Source organism: Chelmon rostratus, chromosome 11 (assembly GCF_017976325.1).
Source record: "Chelmon rostratus isolate fCheRos1 chromosome 11, fCheRos1.pri, whole genome shotgun sequence".
In the NCBI taxonomy this organism is placed as follows: Eukaryota; Metazoa; Chordata; class Actinopteri; order Chaetodontiformes; family Chaetodontidae; genus Chelmon; species Chelmon rostratus.
Window position 1 is genome coordinate 26231708 of NC_055668.1, and position 20000 is coordinate 26251707.

General features: G+C 44.6%; 1 protein-coding gene across 1 annotated transcript in view; it reads left to right on the forward strand.

The window, feature by feature from the left end:
• slc30a6 (solute carrier family 30 member 6) overlaps positions 1-20000 on the forward strand; it is a 60169-nt gene that overhangs the window by 22642 nt on the left and 17527 nt on the right. The window contains exons 5-9 of the mRNA XM_041947664.1: positions 7158-7200; positions 8141-8206; positions 12427-12507; positions 14414-14449; positions 18196-18290. Of these exons, the coding sequence (XP_041803598.1) occupies positions 7158-7200; positions 8141-8206; positions 12427-12507; positions 14414-14449; positions 18196-18290 (321 nt within the window). The remainder of the gene's footprint in view (positions 1-7157; positions 7201-8140; positions 8207-12426; positions 12508-14413; positions 14450-18195; positions 18291-20000) is intronic.

Here is a 20000-nt window from a genome sequence, read left to right on the forward strand (position 1 = left end):
GATGAAGAACAGGAGCACCGAGCTGAAACATCCTGCGGTCAATCGTTCTAATGCTTAGTTGTTGATTTTCAGAGAGGTGTTTAGCCTCCTCTCGTTATTAAAATAGGATGGACAAAAGCTCGAAACACCTGTCGGCACATTATTTCTTTTTCATTGTACACTGTGACAGGCGAAGAGACGGCGGACAGTCAGGATGAACTTCACTCTTCTTAAAAAACAGTAAAAGATGAAATAATTAACGTACAAAGTCAGCAGCAGTTTGTCACGCCCAAACATCAGTACAGATGTCTGAATATCAGAACGCAGAGGAAGCGTCATGTGAAGGTTTTGTCCTTTTTGTCTGTGTTGTTGTGTTTTGTTTGTGTGCATATCCATTAGTTTGTTTGTTTCTCATCCAGAGATGGTTGAGTGTGCACATGTGATCTGAGCCGTGTGTGTGTGTTTGTATGTGTGTGTCTGTACGGACGTACTTACGTGTTTCTGTGTGTGTCTGTGTGTGTGTGTGTGTTGTCCCCAGGCCCTCGGTGTTCCTGTGTGTCAGAACACAGCTGGTGAAGCAGTGTGTCCCACGGGGTCTTCAGTACAGCCAACACAAACTCACAGTAACCCTGTGCGTGGGTGCGTGCGTGCGTGTGCGTGTGTGTGTGTGTGTGTGCGTGCGTGTGTGTGTGCGCGCGTGTGCGCGCGTGTGCGCGCGCGTGTGTGTGTGTGTGTGTGTGTGTGTGTGTGTGTGTGTGTGTGTGTGTGTGTGTGTGTGTGTGTGTGTGTGTGTGTGTGTGTGTGTGTGTGTGTGTGATCAGCTCCTCTTACTCCCCGAACAGCCACCACATCTGCTTTGCTCTCGGTATGACACGATCTCACTGATGATGTCTGTGAATCTGTCTCCTGGGATTCCACCTTTAAAGGGACAATCCGCCACCGCCGAGCTCACGAGCTGCAAGAAATAATCCGTTTTTTATTCTAGATTTCGCAAAAAATTCTCGATACAAACATCTTGTATGTTCTTTGTGACCATCAGTACAAATAAGTAAAATTTCAAAGTGATATAAAACAGAGAGAAGCTGCAAATCGTTGTTTAGATCTATTTAGCGAAGGCTTCATGCTGTTATCTGGCACACACTGATTATTAAAGGAGCGCAGTCTAATACTGGCTACTGAGGGGGTTTGAACCCGAGTTAGACTTGGCTGACGCGCTCTTTGCCTGTTGTGCCTCCTGTAAACCATTCCGTCGTTGTGTAGAGTTAAAAAGTGTCCATATACCGGTTCCTCTTATTGCAAAAAGCTTGATTTACCCGAGTCAAAAAACACACATTCAAATTTCGCGGCAAAGCGGCAAAGACAGCGGTCAAAAACCTGTTTGCCCTTCCAGGTCAAACCCTTTCTCTCGATGACAGGAATTGTCCCCTTAAATACCCATAGCGCCACCCCGTGGTCAAATAAGCAATCTCACAATACCCCATTTGGCTCCTACACTGATCAAAGTTGATTTATTATTGATCATATTAGTTGTGACATCCTGAAGTCGTAACTGTTGTGCGTGTTTCACTCGGGTGATACGATTAGAAAATAAAATGCAGAGTTTTTGAAGCTTGGAAACATTTCTGAGTTGTTTGTACGTGTAATGAAACCCATCAGTGATGTCATGGTGGACTGACAGATGTGAAATCACAGAAGTTAGAAGTTCAATCGCTGGAGGTCAGCAAAAACAACATTTTCAGATGGCTGAGCTGCTCTTAAATGTTGTGACAACTGAGGTTAGTTCACCTCTGGAGCTCTTTAAACAGGGAGGAGAGAGTCATTTCCCAGGTCAAGAAAGTTGATGAAATGCTTTTATTCCTAAACCTAATCTCGACCCTCTCAACCAGAAATGCTTGATAAATGCAGAGCCAGGGTCAGCAGAACCCTCCACATACCAGCATGTAGTTTTCCTAATGGCAGTTTTGTTTTAACAGATGATGTTACATTGATTATCATCAGCAGGGGGGGGTTTGCAGGGTCCAGGTCAGGGCACAAGGGGCATGAAGTGCGGTGTTTGGTTTAACGTATCACTGCCAGCTGCCTCTCAAATCCCACGCGGAGATACGAGAAGCCCTTTGACTTCACAAATGGACGCGGCAGAGCGTCGGTCTGGTTTCATATCGGCAGAAGCTGCACGTCGTGTCTGAGGATGACAAGCTGTCAGTGTGCCCACAGGGAGTGTGTGCATGTGTGTTAATCATTTGATTTTGAGTGTGTTTCAGGGCTCTCGGCGTGGTTTGTGTCCTTCATTTCTGATGACTTCCTCTGGTGGACGATGATGTAAAAACGCTTTTGTTTTCAGTCTTTGTGACAGATGTTATTAGAAGCTTTAAATAGGAGATGGTTTTTCAGTTTTTGGTGCATTTTATGTTAAATATAAGAAGTTATGTTCTTGTTAGACAGATGTTTCATCACAGCAACAGTATTTGTGTGTGTGCATGTGTGTGTGTGCGTGTGTGTAGCCTTCAGTTCTAGTCCCTCAGTGGTCCACAGTGTCAGTGCTGGCCAGTGTTCCCAGCTTTTCCTCCTCCTCTTCTTCTTCTACCTCCTGCTCCTCCTATATCATTCCATCCTTCATCTTTCTCTCACTGGTTCATCTGTTCCTCCTCCTCCTCCTCCTCCTCTCTGGGGAGCCTCCTCACCGCAGCAGTTGAGGCGTTCGATAGAAGCTTTTAGTTTACATCTGCAGCACACCAGAGCTGACCTGACACCACGACCTAGTGTGTGTGAGTGTGAGTGTGAGTGTGCGTGTGCGTGTGCGTGTGTGTGCGTGTGTGTGTGCGTGTGTGCGTGTGCGTGTGTGTGCATGTGCATGTGCATGTGTGTTTTCTGGGTCTCACTTTACTGTTTACCGGAACCAATGACTGCTGCTATTTGCACATTCAGCTGCTCATCCTGTCGTTGTGTGTGTGTGTGTGTGTGTGTGTGTGTGTGTGTGTGTGTGTGTGTGTGTGTGTGTGTGTGTGTGTGTGTGTGTGTGTGTGTGTGTGTGTGTGTCTCTGAACAAAATATGACTTTTGAAATAAAGAGCATCATGTCACCATGATGTCAACACTTTCACGCCTGTTGCTCTCTGTGCAGGTCAAAGCCTGCCGTCAGAACATGATCACCGTTCAGTCCTGTTTTTTCAATAGAGACGCATCAGAAATATGATTTTATTCCCTGATCGTTCATCCTGCCGGTCGCTCATTGGCTGCTCCTGCGTGGGAGTGGCGTTCGACATGTGCCACATCTTTCATGATGCATCACTGTGTGATGCAGTCTGCATGAATTTGACTAAAATTTTGTTGTTAACTAAAGAAGTTTTGATTCCCAGCTGAACACAATCTAAAACTTCCTCGTAGCAAGAAGTAAATAGAGGGATGGATAGAAGGACATATAGGAATTCTTCAAACAGTCCTTTTTAAATGTTGACCATTTGACAACATGTTGGAGGTGATGCGAAGCGTTTTGCGTCTTTTCACACTGCAGTGATGGAAACCAAAACCTGTGAGCATCGTCTTTAAACCTCACAGCGCTGACTGTCAGAATCAAATACGTATTATTCTCTTAACCTGTTTTTTCATTGTTGCTTCCGCTGCTTCAGACTTTTTGGTCCGACTGTTTTTTAACTCTGTCACTCATGTTGCCCTTTTTAGAAAACCCTTTCAGTTTCCTTGGTTACGTCGCTCAGCTGATTAACAGATAAATGAAGTGCCGACATTATAAATGCCTTAACACATTTTTGTATGTCTTGTGTGCACATTGACTGTGTGTGTGCTTATTCTTTGTGTGCGTGTGTGCGTGTGTGTGTTTGGGCTGCTCCTCTGCAGACAGCATTAAATATTCATCCTCTTGCTCATATTTCTCCTCTCTCATCTGTCTATTCACTCCTTCCTTCCTTCCTTCCCTTCTTCCTCCTTCCTTCCTTTTTAAGTCCTCATGCTTTCCTTCGCTACTTCCTCCTGTTTCGTCCTTTTCCATCTTTCCTCTCTTTATTTGCTTTGTTAAACCAGGTGACAGCAGAATGAATGAAGGAGGGAGGAGAGTGAAAGATAAAGTTAATGGCACAGAATAGTATAAAATGAAGCTGAAAGAAAAGAAGAATGCGAGGAGTGAATGGTTTGATGACCCCCTCCTTCTCTCCCCTCCTCTCCTCTCCTCTATTGATCATTTCTGAAAACAAACACAGGGATTTTAATCCGTCATTCTGTTCTGGGTATTGAGTTCAGGCCCGGTGGGGAAACTGTGTGTGTGTCTGTACATGTGTTGTCATGTGTGTGTTTTTGTCGACATTTATGGTTCTGTTTAAAGTGTGCATCTGTTCATACTGTGTGTGTGTGTGTGTGTGTGTGTGTGTGTGTGTGTGTGTGTGTGTGTGTGCGTGTGCGTGTGTGCGCGTGTGTGTGTGTGTGTGCGCGTGTGTGTGCGTGTGTTAGACAAGAACAATGTCCTGTCTGCTGTGTTTGTTGCTGTGGTATCACATCCCCACGTCCTCTGGGTGTCAGTGTTTGTAAGCAGGAGATTTATAAAGGAATTGAACTGGTGTGTGTGTGTCAGTGTGTGTGTGTGTGTGTGTGCGTGTGTGTGCAGTGTATATGTAAACCTATCCGAGCACAGCGAGGGGAAATTTCAGCCCAGGTATCGATTTGGTCCGGCCTGTTTCAGGGTCACTGTGATGTCAGCGTTTGTATTATTATTGCTTTTATTGTCTGCTGCTTTTAATTCAACACAACAAGATGACATCAAACCTCATTGATCCCTGTGGATAGATGAGCTGCTACGTATCAAAATAACAGGATACAGCAAAAACAGAATGGACTTTAAAGCAGTATGTATATAATTGTGTGCTCTTGTTGAAAGCCGTCCTCCAGCAGTGTGATTTGTAATGAAACCATCTCTTGCATTTACCGCTGAGGAATCACCCACATCCTGTTTGGTCCTACTGGTCTCTTGTCATGTTTAGCTGCAGTTAGCATTCGGTTTTACGAGTGTGAATTAAAAGTTGAACGCGCTGCTGCGAAAAGTAGAAACACTGGCCGACCACGGTCACAGTTTGCAGCTCTCACACACAGCTGCCGGTCGCGTTTGCATCATGAAGCCAGAAGAAGGAGGCCGTACATGCACGACAGTTATTCCTCTGCGGTGTCAGCCGGCGGTGCTTTCTTCTAACTCTCCTATCAGGTTTATTCATTAACATTGCTTTCTTCCCAATGATTTAAATGGTTGAATAATGTTAGCATGTTTGGTTCAGTTGCTAAAGTTGAGGCAGTTGCTAGCTCGTTCTGCCTGCGGAGGTTTGAGGTTCATGATTCAGGTCTGGCTCGGAGCAAAGGTTTCACATGTGTGTTGGGCTTTGTTGTTCGAGGCGGATGATCATGAATGAGAAGCCGGGGTTAAAACAATGAATGAGAGCCCAGCTGTGTGTGAGTCAAACACCAGCTAAACGCTGGCTAACAGCACTTTTTTTTTTCTTTGCTAGCATTGTCTGTTCAAACACAATGCTGCAGTGTTCAGGTGAAATGGACCAAAACATGACATGACACAGTCAGTGTGATTAGCCTCATTAAAGACTCCACTTAACACTACTAATAAAGAGGATAAAGTATGATAAACTAATAAAAATAATCCTAACAAACTGGACTTTGACTTCACATACATTTAGGTGTCAGTTATTCTGTTGTTGTTGTTCAGGCAGCAATGGTTGATATCATTAATAAGAAAAAAGCGATTCAGGTTATGAATTAATAATAATTATTCTAGTATGTTTTATTTACACACCACGTGCCAAGCATCGAGCACAAAGGGCTTTCCAAATAAAATACAATGACTGAATGTACAAAAGATGTATGATGGTAATATGAAAGCAGTAACAGTGAGAGGAGATGTTGGTATTTGCTTTAAGACGTCGCCGTGTGCTTTGGTTTATTCTGTAGTTCTTAGTTTCAGGCTGTCTTGCATGTGTCCCTCCTCACTCTCTGTCTCTCTTTCACCAGCGTTAAGGATCCTGTCTCACTCTTTCTCACACTCATTCACTTTCTCTCTATCTGCCTGTCTGTATACATGTCCAACACCCTGTCTGTCTTCTAAACTCTCTCTCTCTGCCCATCTATCTGCCTGAATCTCTCAGGCCGTCCATCTGTCTTCCTCTTAGCCTCTCTCTCTCTCCCTGCCTGTCGCTCTGTCACTCAGTCTCCCTCCCGCCGCCTGTCTCTCTCTCTCTCTCTCTCTGTTCGTCTGTCTATCTGGGCCTCTCTGTCAGGATTACATGGCGTCAGGTTGGCCAACATGGACGTCGGTGGTGGGGAAACAAAATGTTCCTCTCAGCACAAAGCCGCTCTAATCCGCTCCCGTCATCCCCCACAGCAGAGCCTGATTACAGAAAGCTGGTTGGTAGGCATTAAGACAGACAGCTAGTCAGACAGACAGACAGGCAGGCAGACAGACGGACAGGCAGGTTGGCAGAGTGTGTTTAAGCCAGGCCAGTCGGGCAACACTGAATCTCTGTAGCTGGCCGGTCATCTGACTGATTAGTTCATTGGCTTGTTGGCTGACAGACTAATTAACTTACTGTCCGGCTAAATGAGCCTTCAGCTTACCTGTCCACTGATTGACTGATTGGGCGCTTGCCAAGTTGCCGTCCAGATAATTGACTCAATGAAAGCCTGGCGGACCGTCCGCGGGGATGAAGCAACGACTCGCTGACTTAATGACCGAGTCAGCGGCGAGCAGACGCTGCTGACTCGCCGACGAAGACGCGCTTCAGTCTGATGTGCTGCTTCCAGATGTCTACAGCAGCTTTTGTGACAACACAACACGTGATTTACTCGAGAGGTTTTCAAAGTTTTGACATTTGGAACACCTCCTTGAGCTTTACAGTGTGCTTTACCAGATTTCCCCTGGTGATATTAATAAAGTCGATCTTATCCTTTTGTGTATTTGCAAATTTGCACCACTAAAAGTTTGCGATATGGCTATTCGATGTTGGTGTCTGCAGTGTACCCACAACCATCATTGGATTACTTTGAGACGTTCTGGAGTCATTCCTGTACGTTCGTTTGTGATGGACTGTGGAGGTAACGATATGCGTGAGACTTTTTGTGTGTGCTCAACAGTATCTGACTTGTGATGGTCTCTGTTTCTCTGCTTTGTCATTTCAGCCTTAACCGCCTACACGTACCTCACCATCTTCGACCTCTTCAGGTGAGTGTTCTGCTCTGAGGGAACATCATCTGTGACATCAGCTGTGTTCCCAAAGTGTTGCACAAATCAGTTTACAGACAGACAGAGACAAAAACTGAATGTAAAAGATGATCAGTGTCGACCAAATGCTTCGGTTACCCATGATCCCTAAAAGCTGGCGAAGCTCGCTGTCATTTCCTGTAGCCGTCGTCGACGCAGCAGAAGCTGGCTGAGTTCAACAGGCCGCTTTGTAATGTTTCTTTGCAAATGCACCACAGATAAAGAAAGAACAGAAAAGTGAAGGATGAGTGCTGCCTTTTCATCTTTGCTAGCTAACGTTAGCTCACTAACTGTGCCGCTCAAAGGCTACAGGCAGCTACCAGCGACTTTTAAGGTGGAGTGTTTTGCTGCATGTTATTCAGTCCCTACACTTTGGTGATCGGCGACTGGAAAGCCTTCAGCTCAATTTCCCAATCGCATATTTTTACTGAATATTGGCCAATTAGAATTGACGGCCGATTGATCTAGTCATCCCTGGTGAATAGAGCTTTAAATTGAAGACATGGCTTGTGTCTTTAAAGGCATCATATCAGGCTATAGGAAATTTCAAAGGTATTTTTCATTATTTTCGAGTTTCGTATATAACCGTTGTTCATGTGAAAATTACAGAAACATGTTGAAGTGTGAGGTAACATGGAGTCTGCTCAGCTGTGCTGCATTCGATGGAGAATTTCCACTCATGAAAGATTAATTCCGCAATCATAATGAATAAAAGATAAATTAAACAAGAAGTGAACTTTACGTGACCTCTTTGTTGTTTCTGTTTTTCGTTGTCTCTCTTTGACTTTCTTCTTATTTGTGCTTGTCCTGTCTGCCCTCCCCTTCTGTGTCTTCCAACCGTCCATCGTTGACTGATGTTTCTCGTTCTCTGTTATCGTCCTCTCTTCCCTCTGGCCTGCAGTTTGATCACCTGTCTCATCAGTTCCTGGGTGACCATGAAGAAACCCAGTCAGGTCTACTCCTTTGGGTGAGTTCACCATGTAAATCTCTCACATGCTGTACTCAGCAGCACATCGTGGTTCGACCAGTCTCCTGGGAATATAGTTAATTAATTCAGTGCAGCAGTATGACAGTAGAGCCCCTTTCATGAGAAGCCCATGAATATGTTATATATGTGAGCTAATAGGAATGAAGACCCAACATAAAGTCTCGTCATTCAATGCTTAAAATTACGATTCGCAAGCATTAAAAATATATTGACAGGATAACACCATGATCGCCATATATCATATTATATGTCATATTATATATATATATATATGTGTCTGTGTGTGTTTATTCATGTAACTGAGGGGTTTGAGAAATAGACTAAGAATCAGCATTTTCCTCTGATAATAATTTAAAATATCAGCACTTTTCTCTAAAAGCTTCAGAAAACATTAATAACTCAGATCTGGTTTAATTCCTGTTCTAACGGACACACTTAAAAAAACAAAAGGTTCAGTCTTGCGTTATTAAGTTTTGGCGTCGTGCTGATCCTTTGCCATACATTCACATACTGGACTGTACCTTAAACACATCCTATATAGCTCCATCTGTGTTTGTTTATGTGTTTGGTCTCATTCGTGGCGGTCCCATGACCCCCCCAAAGACACACACACACACACACACACACACAGTGTAAGCACAGATGCAGCATCGACAGAAAAGCTTCTGTTGTCTGGATCATTTAAACGGCTCATAAACACAAGTGTCGTACATCTGAAACACACGGCTCGGCGCGTGTGTGTATGTATGTGTGTTTGAGTTTTACTGAACTAGCCAAGCAGCTGACAGGTGACCTCTGACCTCAAGGTGATGAAGAGTGGTGATTGAGTGGAAATTCACTGTTGAGCTCATATGGCCGTTTATATATATATGCATGTGTGTGTATATGTGTGTGCGTGTGTGTTTTTCTCTGGCCGTCTGTGCCCTCGTGTATGTTCATTTGAGCGTATTTATTGTTGGTGCATGTGCCTTAATGGACTGCCAGTAACAGAACAATGGCTCAGCAGCAGATTGCCCAGTTTAACCAGCAGCAGCTTCTGATGCCTTAAAAGCCTGCAGGAGCCGAGCCAGGCTGACCAGGAGTTAGACTGATCCCCTTCACCTCTACTGCAAGCGTAGCTCTGTTAGCTTTAGAGAGAGAATATAGCACTTATACACAGATTACTGCAGGTGCACGAAGTTTGATCATGAACTTCTCATATTTTTCCTCGGTTTGGTTTGTTGGCAAGTTTGATTCACAGAATTCTCAATTAAAGAGTGAAAAGAAGAAGTCCTGCTTTCCTAAAACAGCAGACAAAGCTGTGACAAAGTTAGCAGCGTCAGTAGTTTTAGAGGATATGGATAGAACAGCTGTGTAGGAGCAGCACTGTAACTGAAAACCTGTTGATCCCAAACATCATCATCGCGTGCTGAAACATAATGTAAAAGGTGATGGATCACTTTGATGTGTTGAGCCGAATTAGACAGATCCCGATGACACGGTGATCAGCTCCACTGCTCTTCTTTCAGGGCAGATTCATGATTTATTTCATAGAAGTGTCTTCTTTTTTATTGACGTCTTTCACGACCACCGCTGCTCTCAACCGCCTAAAAAACTGTGTATTCACTTTATTGAGGAAGACACCGATGATGATATGAGTCAGTCTCCAGCAGAGAGCTTGTTTCCTATGTGGCGCCCATATAGATTAACTACAGGCTGTTGGTTGTGCAGCGCGTGACCTCTGACCCTGCAGCATGGAGGAGATCAGGCCAAACAGCGGGCACTAAGTGTTCGAACAGCGAGAGTGTGTGTGTGTCTGTCTGTGTGTGTCTGTCTGTCTGTGTGTGTGTGTCCATCCTGCAGGCCCAGTACACATAGACAACCTATTAACCTGTAGGTGTCTGTTCATTTGCTCATCGGTTGGACAAATGGTCTCTTTTAATCTCTCACACACATGTGCACTCGAAGACACAAGAAAAAGTAACTGTCTTAACAAGCTTCTGACACACACACACACACACACACACACACACACACACACAGGCCTACACTTACAGTATGTCCCATGTGCCTCAACCCCAGAAGCTGAATAAAATGTGAAATGTTTTTTCCGATTTATGTCGGTGTGTTTCATCCTTTGCTCACACATTCAGAGTGTGTCCTGTAACACACTCTGAATGTTATGTTATGTTGTATTAGTAATTCATTGTTCTCTTCATTATTATTTAATGTTTTTGGTGTTTTAATGAGCCACCCCCCGGAGTATAACACACACACATACATAAGAAGACTGCAGCAGCTATTGCGTAAATATACTAACAGCAGAAAGCCACAGACCGAAACTATGAGTGGAAACTATTTTATTTAATTTAATTTTTTTATTGAATTGAACGGTTTTGGGACTGTTGGTCACAATGAGATTGGAGACTTTTCGAGTTGTGATGATGTTTTCGCAATTTTCAGACCTTTTAATTGACACCACAATGACTCGATTGATAAAGACAATAATTGGCAGCACAGTAAAGTAATAAAGAATGAAATCTTGTTAGTGGCACCCCTTTGATGGGGGAAACAAATGTTGCCACAGAACAGTGAAGCAGTTTGTTTTGGTAAAGAGCAACTTCACAGTTGAAGTTGCATGAAGGAAGTCGTTGGTGCACTGAGCTCTACGTGGATTTACTGTCATCCATCTTCCTTTGAAGAAGCAGCGTGAAGCAGACGTTGTATGAGTCAAACCTGCAGTTAATAAACTGAAACCTGCACTTTTGGAAAAAAAAACAACTGAAACTGTGTTTAAATTCCAGCTTTCCAGTCTTGATGCGCGTTGCTTTGTAGTTTTCCTTCGTATTTGTGTGTCCTCACATCACCCTCTGCATGAATGTGGTCACATCTGTTTCCTGTTAATCCATAATTTACATCAGGTAGCTTGGACAGAAGCTGTTAGTTAAGTGGTTTTATGCTGCTGCCGAGCGGGAGACCACTGGTTCACTGATGGTCAACGTCAGGTTTAACCCCCACAAGCTCAGCCGACCACTCACCGAGGCAAAGCCGCTCATCCCGGACAGACTGCGACGGGATCGACCCCGTGACCACGTGACCACGTGATGGGGTCAGAGGGTCAGCGGCAGATGCAGGCGTGTTATTGGCGTCTTGTTAGCGTCTTCTACGTGTTTTTGTCTCATGTAAATTCTGCATTTATGTGAACTGATCACTGCGTAATAAGAGATTTGATGCTGTCACTCCTTCTCTAAATCCATTTAGGAGAAATTGAAGTTTACAAATCAGAGATCCAGATTATTGCAGATTTAATCCAGATTCTTCATTAACAAACGGTTGAAAAAATATCTCAGTCAAGATAATAACATCTTTTTTTGTTTTAATTAACATGAATGTGAATGTGTGACAGCTTGTTGTAAATCTGTCCTGTTTTACGTGTTTAGGTCAGATAACATGAGAATGTCTCTCATATTGTTCGGCCCTCTGTCGCTGCCTCTTTGACGACGTGCTGAGCCGGGGAGCTTCGTCTGTTTTCCCTTCTCGTTGACCACGCTGTCGTAATCATGTCTGTGGGGCAAGTTCGTCGTTAGACTTTGGTCAGTTGTGCATTTCTCCCTCAGTGAAGAGGTTATATCGGGCGATGTTGCTGCACAGGAGCGTTGAAGCTTGGAAAGGACAGACCTCTGGTTCGCTTTAGTGTTGAGTAGGGGCATACTGAGGAGCAGAGAAGTCTAACCCTGAGCCTGAAACAGAAGAAACAGAAATAAAAGAGAATGTGATCACTTGTTCATCCTTTCTGACATAAACTGCACAAATACAAAATATTTGATGTTTGAGCTCATCAGCTTCATTGATTTTTGTAAATATCTGCTTATTCTGAATCTGATGCAGCAACATGTTTCAAACAGGTTGTGACAGGAGCAACTAAATACTGGGAAAGATGTGGAACGCTCCAAAAACACCTGTTTGGAACGTTCCACAGGTAAACAGGTTGATGGTTGCTCACAGTCCGCAGAGCTGTCCATCAGTGCAGACAGATGTAACTGTAACTTACACAGGCGCTGTGTTGAACCCCTCACACCACCTGCCTGCCTGGTGGCGTCCTGGTGGTCTCGGGCTGGGGTGGGTTGCTCTGTGAATGAGTGGGCTCGGTGTCAGGGATGAAAAGCTGCGTCAGAGTGTTGAAGTCAGTGCCTCTTTTTCACTTTCTTCTTTGTCTCCAGGTTTGAACGATTGGAGGTTTTGGCAGTTTTTGCCTCCACTGTTCTCATCCAACTGGGAGCCTTGTTCATCCTGAAAGAGAGGTGTGTACGACTCCCTGACACACGTACAGACACACAGAGTGCACACACACTTCAAACAGTGATGTCAACCAACCAGGGACAACAGATTTTCTATTAATCAGCCTTTAGAGCCTGATAAAGATGTGTGATGTCTCTGTTTTTGTCTTTCTTTGTCTCACTCTCTCTGTCTGTCTCGATTAAAATTTCAATTATTTTCTTTGTGTGACTCAGAGCAACAACAGAATTGATATTTCCAGTTGTCCCCCCCACCCCCCCGTCTTTATTTTTTCCTCATTGTTAATTTCACCACATTACTGTGTGTGTGCGTGTTTGTGTATTTGTGTGTGCGTGCGTGCGTGCGTGCGTGTGTGCAGGGTGTGAACTACTGAATTTTTTAGGGCTGTGGGAATGTCACTGCCTGGCTGTGTCTGTCATTGTGACACACACACACACAAACACACACACCTCCAGGCGCCCTGTGTGGGGTTGTCTTGCGGTCAGCTCTCAGGGTAGGGAGGGGTAAATTTCCAGAATACCCCCCCACACACACACGCACATGCACACACACACACATACACACAAATGCAGGTCAGGTAGCTGGCACACTGCCTGCTAACACTTTCATGCATGTGCATACACAATATAATCCTGTTTTCTGATTGGATGGCACCGTTAAAATCATCTAGTGTAGTTCACAGTTTTAAATTATCTCATATTAGGTAACCATAGCAGCAGGGCTGATGCTTCAGACTCTGTCAGCTGACTGGTGAAGTCACACATGGCAGAGGAGTTAAACACAGCTGACGTTTGTTTCTTTGGTGGAGACAGAAGAGACTCCCGAGTGTCCACATAGAGACAATAAAATATCGCCGTGTTCTTCACCTTCTCATGTTGTTCAGGTTGAACTTTGTTATATTCAAACAGTGAATATAATTTGACAGCGTGTGTAACGGGACTAGCCAGCTGCCCAGCCCATGTGTTTGTCTCCAAATCAATATGAAGGATTTTAACGAACAAACGAAAGGCCGTGTGTGCTGTCGGTGCATTACAGATGAGAAGTGAGATGATCTGCGTATGTGACGCAAAGTATCCGTAAGTTCAGAGGGGCGGTGTACTTCCTGCAGCTTGTGTGTTACAGTTACCATCCTGTGGTCTTCAAAAGATCAGGCACCGAACGGCGACACTCAGCTTTGTGAAGTAGATTTTTCTTCATGTAATTTATTTCTAATGTCGAGGCTGTTGTTTTCATCTTCTATTAGGTTCATTCTCACGGTGTTCACTTGTGTCTCCCTTTTATTTTCAGTTTCTCTCTCTTCAGCTGGATCCCGGTCATCAAACTTGTCATATTCTACAAATAGTTTAAAAGAAATGTTTCCCAGTCAGGGGCACAGCTTTTGTCCCCAGTTCAACATGCTGTCCCCAATTAACCGGTCTGAAATGTGTCCCTGAAAGTAGCCTATGTCAGAAATACACACGCGCACACACATACACACACACACGAGTAAGGTGGCTCAGTAGGGCAGCACCACAGAGGGAGGAGGCAGGTGTGTGTGTGTGTGTGTGTGTGTGTGTGTGTGTGTGTGTGTGTGTGTGTGTGTGTGTGTGTGTGTGTGTGTGTGTGTGTGTGTGTGTGTGTGCGCGCGCGCTCACCATTTTGCTCTGTCGTACGTGTGTATGTGTGCTAATGTATTTCCTGTTTTCTCTGTTTGCTCCTTGTCTCCTTTCATTCATTTCATTTCTCTCTCTCTCTCTCTCTCTCTCTCTCTCTCTCTCTCTCTCTCTCTCTCTCTCTCTCTCTCTCTCTCACACACTCACACACACACACACACACACACACACACACACACACACACACACACACACACACACAGTCAGTGTGGTCCCACCTGGCCAGTGTTGTTGACTGTGTGTGTTTCTGTTTCGTCAGTGTGGAGCGCTTCTTGGAGCAGCCTGAGGTCCATACGTAAGTATTACCCCCTCCACACACAAACACACAAATTCCCTCATCACGTTCTACAATAAACAGACACAACATGAACACACACACACACACACACACACACACGCAGTGCCAGCTGTTGTTGGAACAGAACATCCCAAACATTTGGGTCAGACAGACAGACAGACAGAGAGTCAAAGAATCAGACTGACTGACAGCGACATGTTCGTTGTTACTTTCACACTCTGACAGAGTGTGTGTGTGTGTGTGTGTGTGTGTGTGTGTGTGTGTGTCCACACCAGTAGAGTTAATTAAACGCGGGCAGACTGTGTTGAACGCTCGCCTCAGGCTAACATCAGCTCTGTCAGAGAAACAAACAAATATTTCTGAACAGCTTCTAAAATGAAAAAGCAGGAAGACAGGAAGTTGTTTAAGCCTTTCAGCACTCCTCAAACTCTCATCATATGTGGTGCGTCCTCGTAGCGTCCTGACACCTAGTGCCAAGAATTAGCCAGTTAGTTTGTTTAACCGGTAAACGAAGTGAAACGTGAATAAGCTGCACAGCAGTCGTGAGTGGAAGGATACTCTGTTCTTGGTGAAAAAATAGTTCCGCACTAACTGTTAAAATGTGTTGAAGCTCCCTTGTAGAGTTAAACCTGTAAGTGATGAGCCTCAGCTGGAGACAGTTTATAGAGAGGTCTGTCCACCCAATCACCAACGTGTGCTCAAACTGGTACCTGAGAGATGAGACATGTGAGTCCCCCCTCACTGCAGGATGGAAACATGTAGGAAACACCTGCTCTAATGTCTGCTAGACCTCAGATATTTGAGGTTTATTACAACTCGAGTCTCATTTTCACAGTTCTGTCCATCATTTGTCTGAGACAGTCGATGCTGAATGGATGCAGGCTGTTCATTGGTTTGTCTTTGACTCTCTCTCCCTGTCTTTCATTGCTCTTTTACCTCTCTCGCCCAGCACCGTCAGATCACCTGCTTTGGTCGCTCTTGTCCTCTGCGGTCCCTCCCTCTTCCTCTCTCTCCATCATGTCTTCATAATAAAGCAGATTAGCAGCGGCTTTTATAACCTAAAACACAGCGAGACTTAAATCTGTCTCCTGTGACGAGATTACCCCCCTCGTTTCCCCCCCCCCCCACTGTCCCGCTCTCGCTCTCCCTCTCTGAGTGGATGTGATTGGACGGCAGGAGAGACGGCCCCTAACCGGAGGGACAGGTGTCCGGTGGTTGCAGAGACAGACACACACATTCTCTCTCTCTTTAATCTGTTCTTAGAGGGAGGTGGGGTTGGTGGTTGCGGGTCGGGGGCGGGGGCTTTAACACTCAGCTATTGTGGCTCACCGTCGGGCAGCTCCTCGTCTCCCGCTGATTGTTGGGACCAATTTTTAGGCTCTTAAATGGATTGTCCCATGTGATTAGTGTATCGGAGAGTACAGTCGTTCCTGTGTATGCGTGCGTGTGTGTGCATGCGTGCGTGCGTGCGTGTGTGTGCGTGTGTGTGTGTGTGTGTGTGTGCTTTTCGGACTTGCGAGTGGGATTTGGAGGTCTGTATTCTGTGTAGGTTTATTTAAAAGATCATTTAAAAACCGGTGACAAATGTTTTGTGTCCTGAAACTATTTTATATCCAAAAATGTCAAAATGGTCTGGCGACATTTGATGGGAATTAAAAATAATGTGTTTACATACACATTACAGCATACACAGATTGAAGCCATTCAGCCTGTTGAACACATCTGACACATGAACCGAGCAGCTCGGAGAAGAAAGAGAACTTTTTGTATGAGCAGCAGTGGAAACATATGGGAGCTGTAACCAGAACACCATGAAGTCGTGTCTTGTCGCGTGGGCAGTCTCAAGCGTGTCTGATGAAACAGATTCAGTTCAGTATTAATCACTGCAGTGTTCTGCAAAAACCCTAACCTGAAAATATTCGATCTCTACACGCTGTTGTCCTCGGCTGTTTCCCTGAAGTCCGCCCTCTTGCTCCTGTCCAGATAGTTTCCCATCAGATTCGCTGAATTAATGTTTAAATCTGATCAAAGCAGAGTTGGTGGTGATTGTTTGAACAGTGATCGACAAATGAGGACTGTTTCTATAAGTTTTATTTTGTCTCTGTCGAGTTGGAATAAAGTGTGTTTTATGATGTTAAAATGATGTTTCTGTGAATGGAGTCTGGTGGCTTTGGCGAGTGTCTCTGTTTTAAAGGATCTGACTCGAACAAAACGGTCTGTATCTGTGCACATTCTTTCCATAATGTTGTCAGAATAACAATCTGAGCATCTCAGTGGCAAACACTCTTAAAGGATAACTTTGGTTTTTTACAACCTGGACCTTATTTGTAGCATTAAATACGACCATTTACTCACCCAGACAACTTTGGTGGCATTTGGAGTCGTTTTGAAGAAATTAGCCCCAGAGGAGCGGCGCGTATATCCGTATAATGCGAGTACTCGGGGCATCCATGCGCAGCCTCTATATAACGCATAATCTGCAGAAACTCGTTCATATTCCAATATTTAGTTATGATATGCTGGTGCTATTCCCCTCTGAGCCGGCGGTGGCATGTTATCACCATCCGGCGTCTCTAGACAACTACCTCTGACGTGGATGATGTCATTACCGAACGCCGCGCGCTGCGAGCAGCCAGCCACAACACGGCTGACTCTGCGGCGGTCGGCTACGAATACGCAATAACGAACCACAGCTGTGCCAAACTACAAACTACAGCCGACCGCCGGCTCAGAGGGGAATAGCACCAGCATATCAGAACAAAATATTGGAATATGAACGAGTTTCTGCAGATTATGTGTTTTATAGAGGCTGCGCATGGATGCCCTGAGCATTATACGGATATACGCGCCGCTCCTCTGGGGCTAATTTCTTCAAAACGACTCCAAATGCCACCAAAGTTGTCTGGGTATTTAATGCTAGAAATAAGGTCCAGGTTGTAAAAAACAAAAGTTATCCTTTAACACATGGAGGGATTACATTGCAGCCCTTTTTGTGGCTGCTACCTGCGGCACTCAGTGCTGGATCAGTTGTTGTCTCCATTGGTCACTTAGGCACAAAAACATGGGACAATAGGGCCCATAAATAATGTTTGGTAAAGTTTGACTAGAATTACTCTGTTTGTCTGTTGGTCTGGCACATTGAAATCTTCCAGGATGGAGGATGTATGGAACACACACACACACACACACACACACACTGCCTTTTTAAATCCAATAATTATGAACATTATTGATACAGAGAGGCAATACTTTCTAGGCAAAACATGTAAATATACATAGATTTGTCTCAAACATTGTCCATGGACCCCCAGTGGTCTCTTGACCCCCAAAAACAGTGCTGTACACTCAGTGGCCCCTTCATTAGGTACACCTGTACCATCTGTCACAGTTCAATACAACAGCTTTTGTTGACGTGGTTTGAAATCTGTAAATTCAATCTTCATTCCGGAGGGGGGAGTTAAAGGGTCTGTTTAACTGGACTATTTTATATTTAGGAGTTTCAGGTTTGAGGAGTTTAGATTATTTAGAGTTTATTAGTTTAATAAATGTTGTTTCCTCACAATGGGAGGAAACGCGAACAGTGACAGAAATGACATCATCTGGTTCCTCTGAGCCGGTCCCACAATGCATTGCGCTCACAGCATCTCCACACCACAGTTCATGTGTTCACATTAGGTTTGTCCTGTTGACAGCGTGTGTTCAGCATCTGTCCACTGGTTCACGCCGTCTGTGTCTCTCTGCAGAGGTCGTCTGTTGGTCGGGACGTTCGTCGCTCTGTTCTTCAACCTGTTAACTCTGCTGTCCGTCAGGAACAAACCATTCTCCTACGTCTCAGAAGGTACGCTCCACCCTGCCTCTCCCAGTGAACCCAGTTCATCCCACTGAGTGCTCTTACTGGAGTGGTAATGCTAGAAGCACCATCACACCTGGTTTTTTTTGGCGTGTTTTTAAAGAGGCGGCGTGGATTTAGTGTTTTTTGTGTGTTTTTGGGTTTCTCCTCTGGACTGTTGAGGTCTGATAATCCCCCCCTCACTGGGGAACAGGGACAATTTGGCTTTTGTTATATTTTGGGGGATTACTGAAGTAAAATGAAATGCTGGCTCACTGTTTTGACAGTAAATAAATCACAAAGGCAGCGGGGGGATCAGAGGTTAGTCCCTTCCTAATTGCAGAAATCAGTAAGTTATAAAACCAAACAGTTGTTTGGTCTTAAAATATGACAATATATGTTTTTCAAATTAATTTCAAAAGATTATTTGTGGGGCGTTTTGCAGCACAGAGGGACAGGAAATACGACTGTGAGTTGACATGCGACACTGCAGACAAACTGGATTCAAAACAAGCATGTTATATTGGAGCAGATCCACCACAGTAACATGCTGATGTTGATACTGATGATTCACTGCAGCACTTCATTAAAATGCAGATTGTTCTGTCTATCAAATGTTGGAAAATGGTGAAACTGCCCACCAATGAGCTGACGGTAACATGTTCAGATGTCTTGTTTTGTCTGACCAACAGTCCAAAACGCAAAGAGATTCAATGTCTGAAGACATAAGACAGAAAATAACAGAAATAGAAAACGTTAGCATTGTTGCTAGGTTATTGAACTAAATGATGAAAACTGTTGTTGATTATTCGCCTGTTAACGGGCTAATTGATTAATTGAATGATCAGGCTTCTTTAAGTCTCAGCCCTTGGAAAATATCTACAGCAGGACGAACATCTCTGGGATATTTACCACCAGTGTTTCTGATGATGGGAGGGTGAAGGCAGTGCTCCATTATCTCATCGAGAGAGACATTAACCAAACCTCCAACCATAATGACCCGTTTTGCTTCCTGCTGACTCATTTTCTGCCATCAAATCAACGCCTTCACCCCCGGTATGTACAGATGAGAGCTGAATTCAGAGATCAGGAGGAGGGCAGCGCTCCACCTCATCTGGTTCTGTGTTTCGGGCAGACGCTGTTCCTCAGCCTCCAAACTGGCAACAGACTGTATGTCTGCAAACATCAGATAAACATCAGATGAAGTTATGATGTCACAGTTTGGTCAGTGCACCGTTAAACCATTAAAACGTCCTCAGTGTCTAAAAATGTCCCGTCCTCACAAATATAGATACAAACAGCACAAACACTCACCTGCATGATGTATGCACACCTGCAGGAGCAAGACCACATGTAAACACAAAACCACACGACATACAAACTGTATGTAAGACAGGGGAGACCCACAAGTTATAGGTCACACACTCACAAACACACACAGATGCAGAGTGGGAGGCCAGGCCAGGCCAGGCCAGGCCAGGCCAGGCCAGTGTCGACCCCGGGACATATTAACCTCACTGTTAATACAGACAGACTGGAACACACACACATACATACAGGCTGCAGCCTCCATCACACACACACACACACACACACACACACACACACTAATTTGCAGGCAGTATCACACACTCATGTGTACCTGTGTACGTACTACATAGAAACATGAAAATGAACTCGGCACCAGAAACATTCATGTGAAAAGCAGTCGCCCTCAGA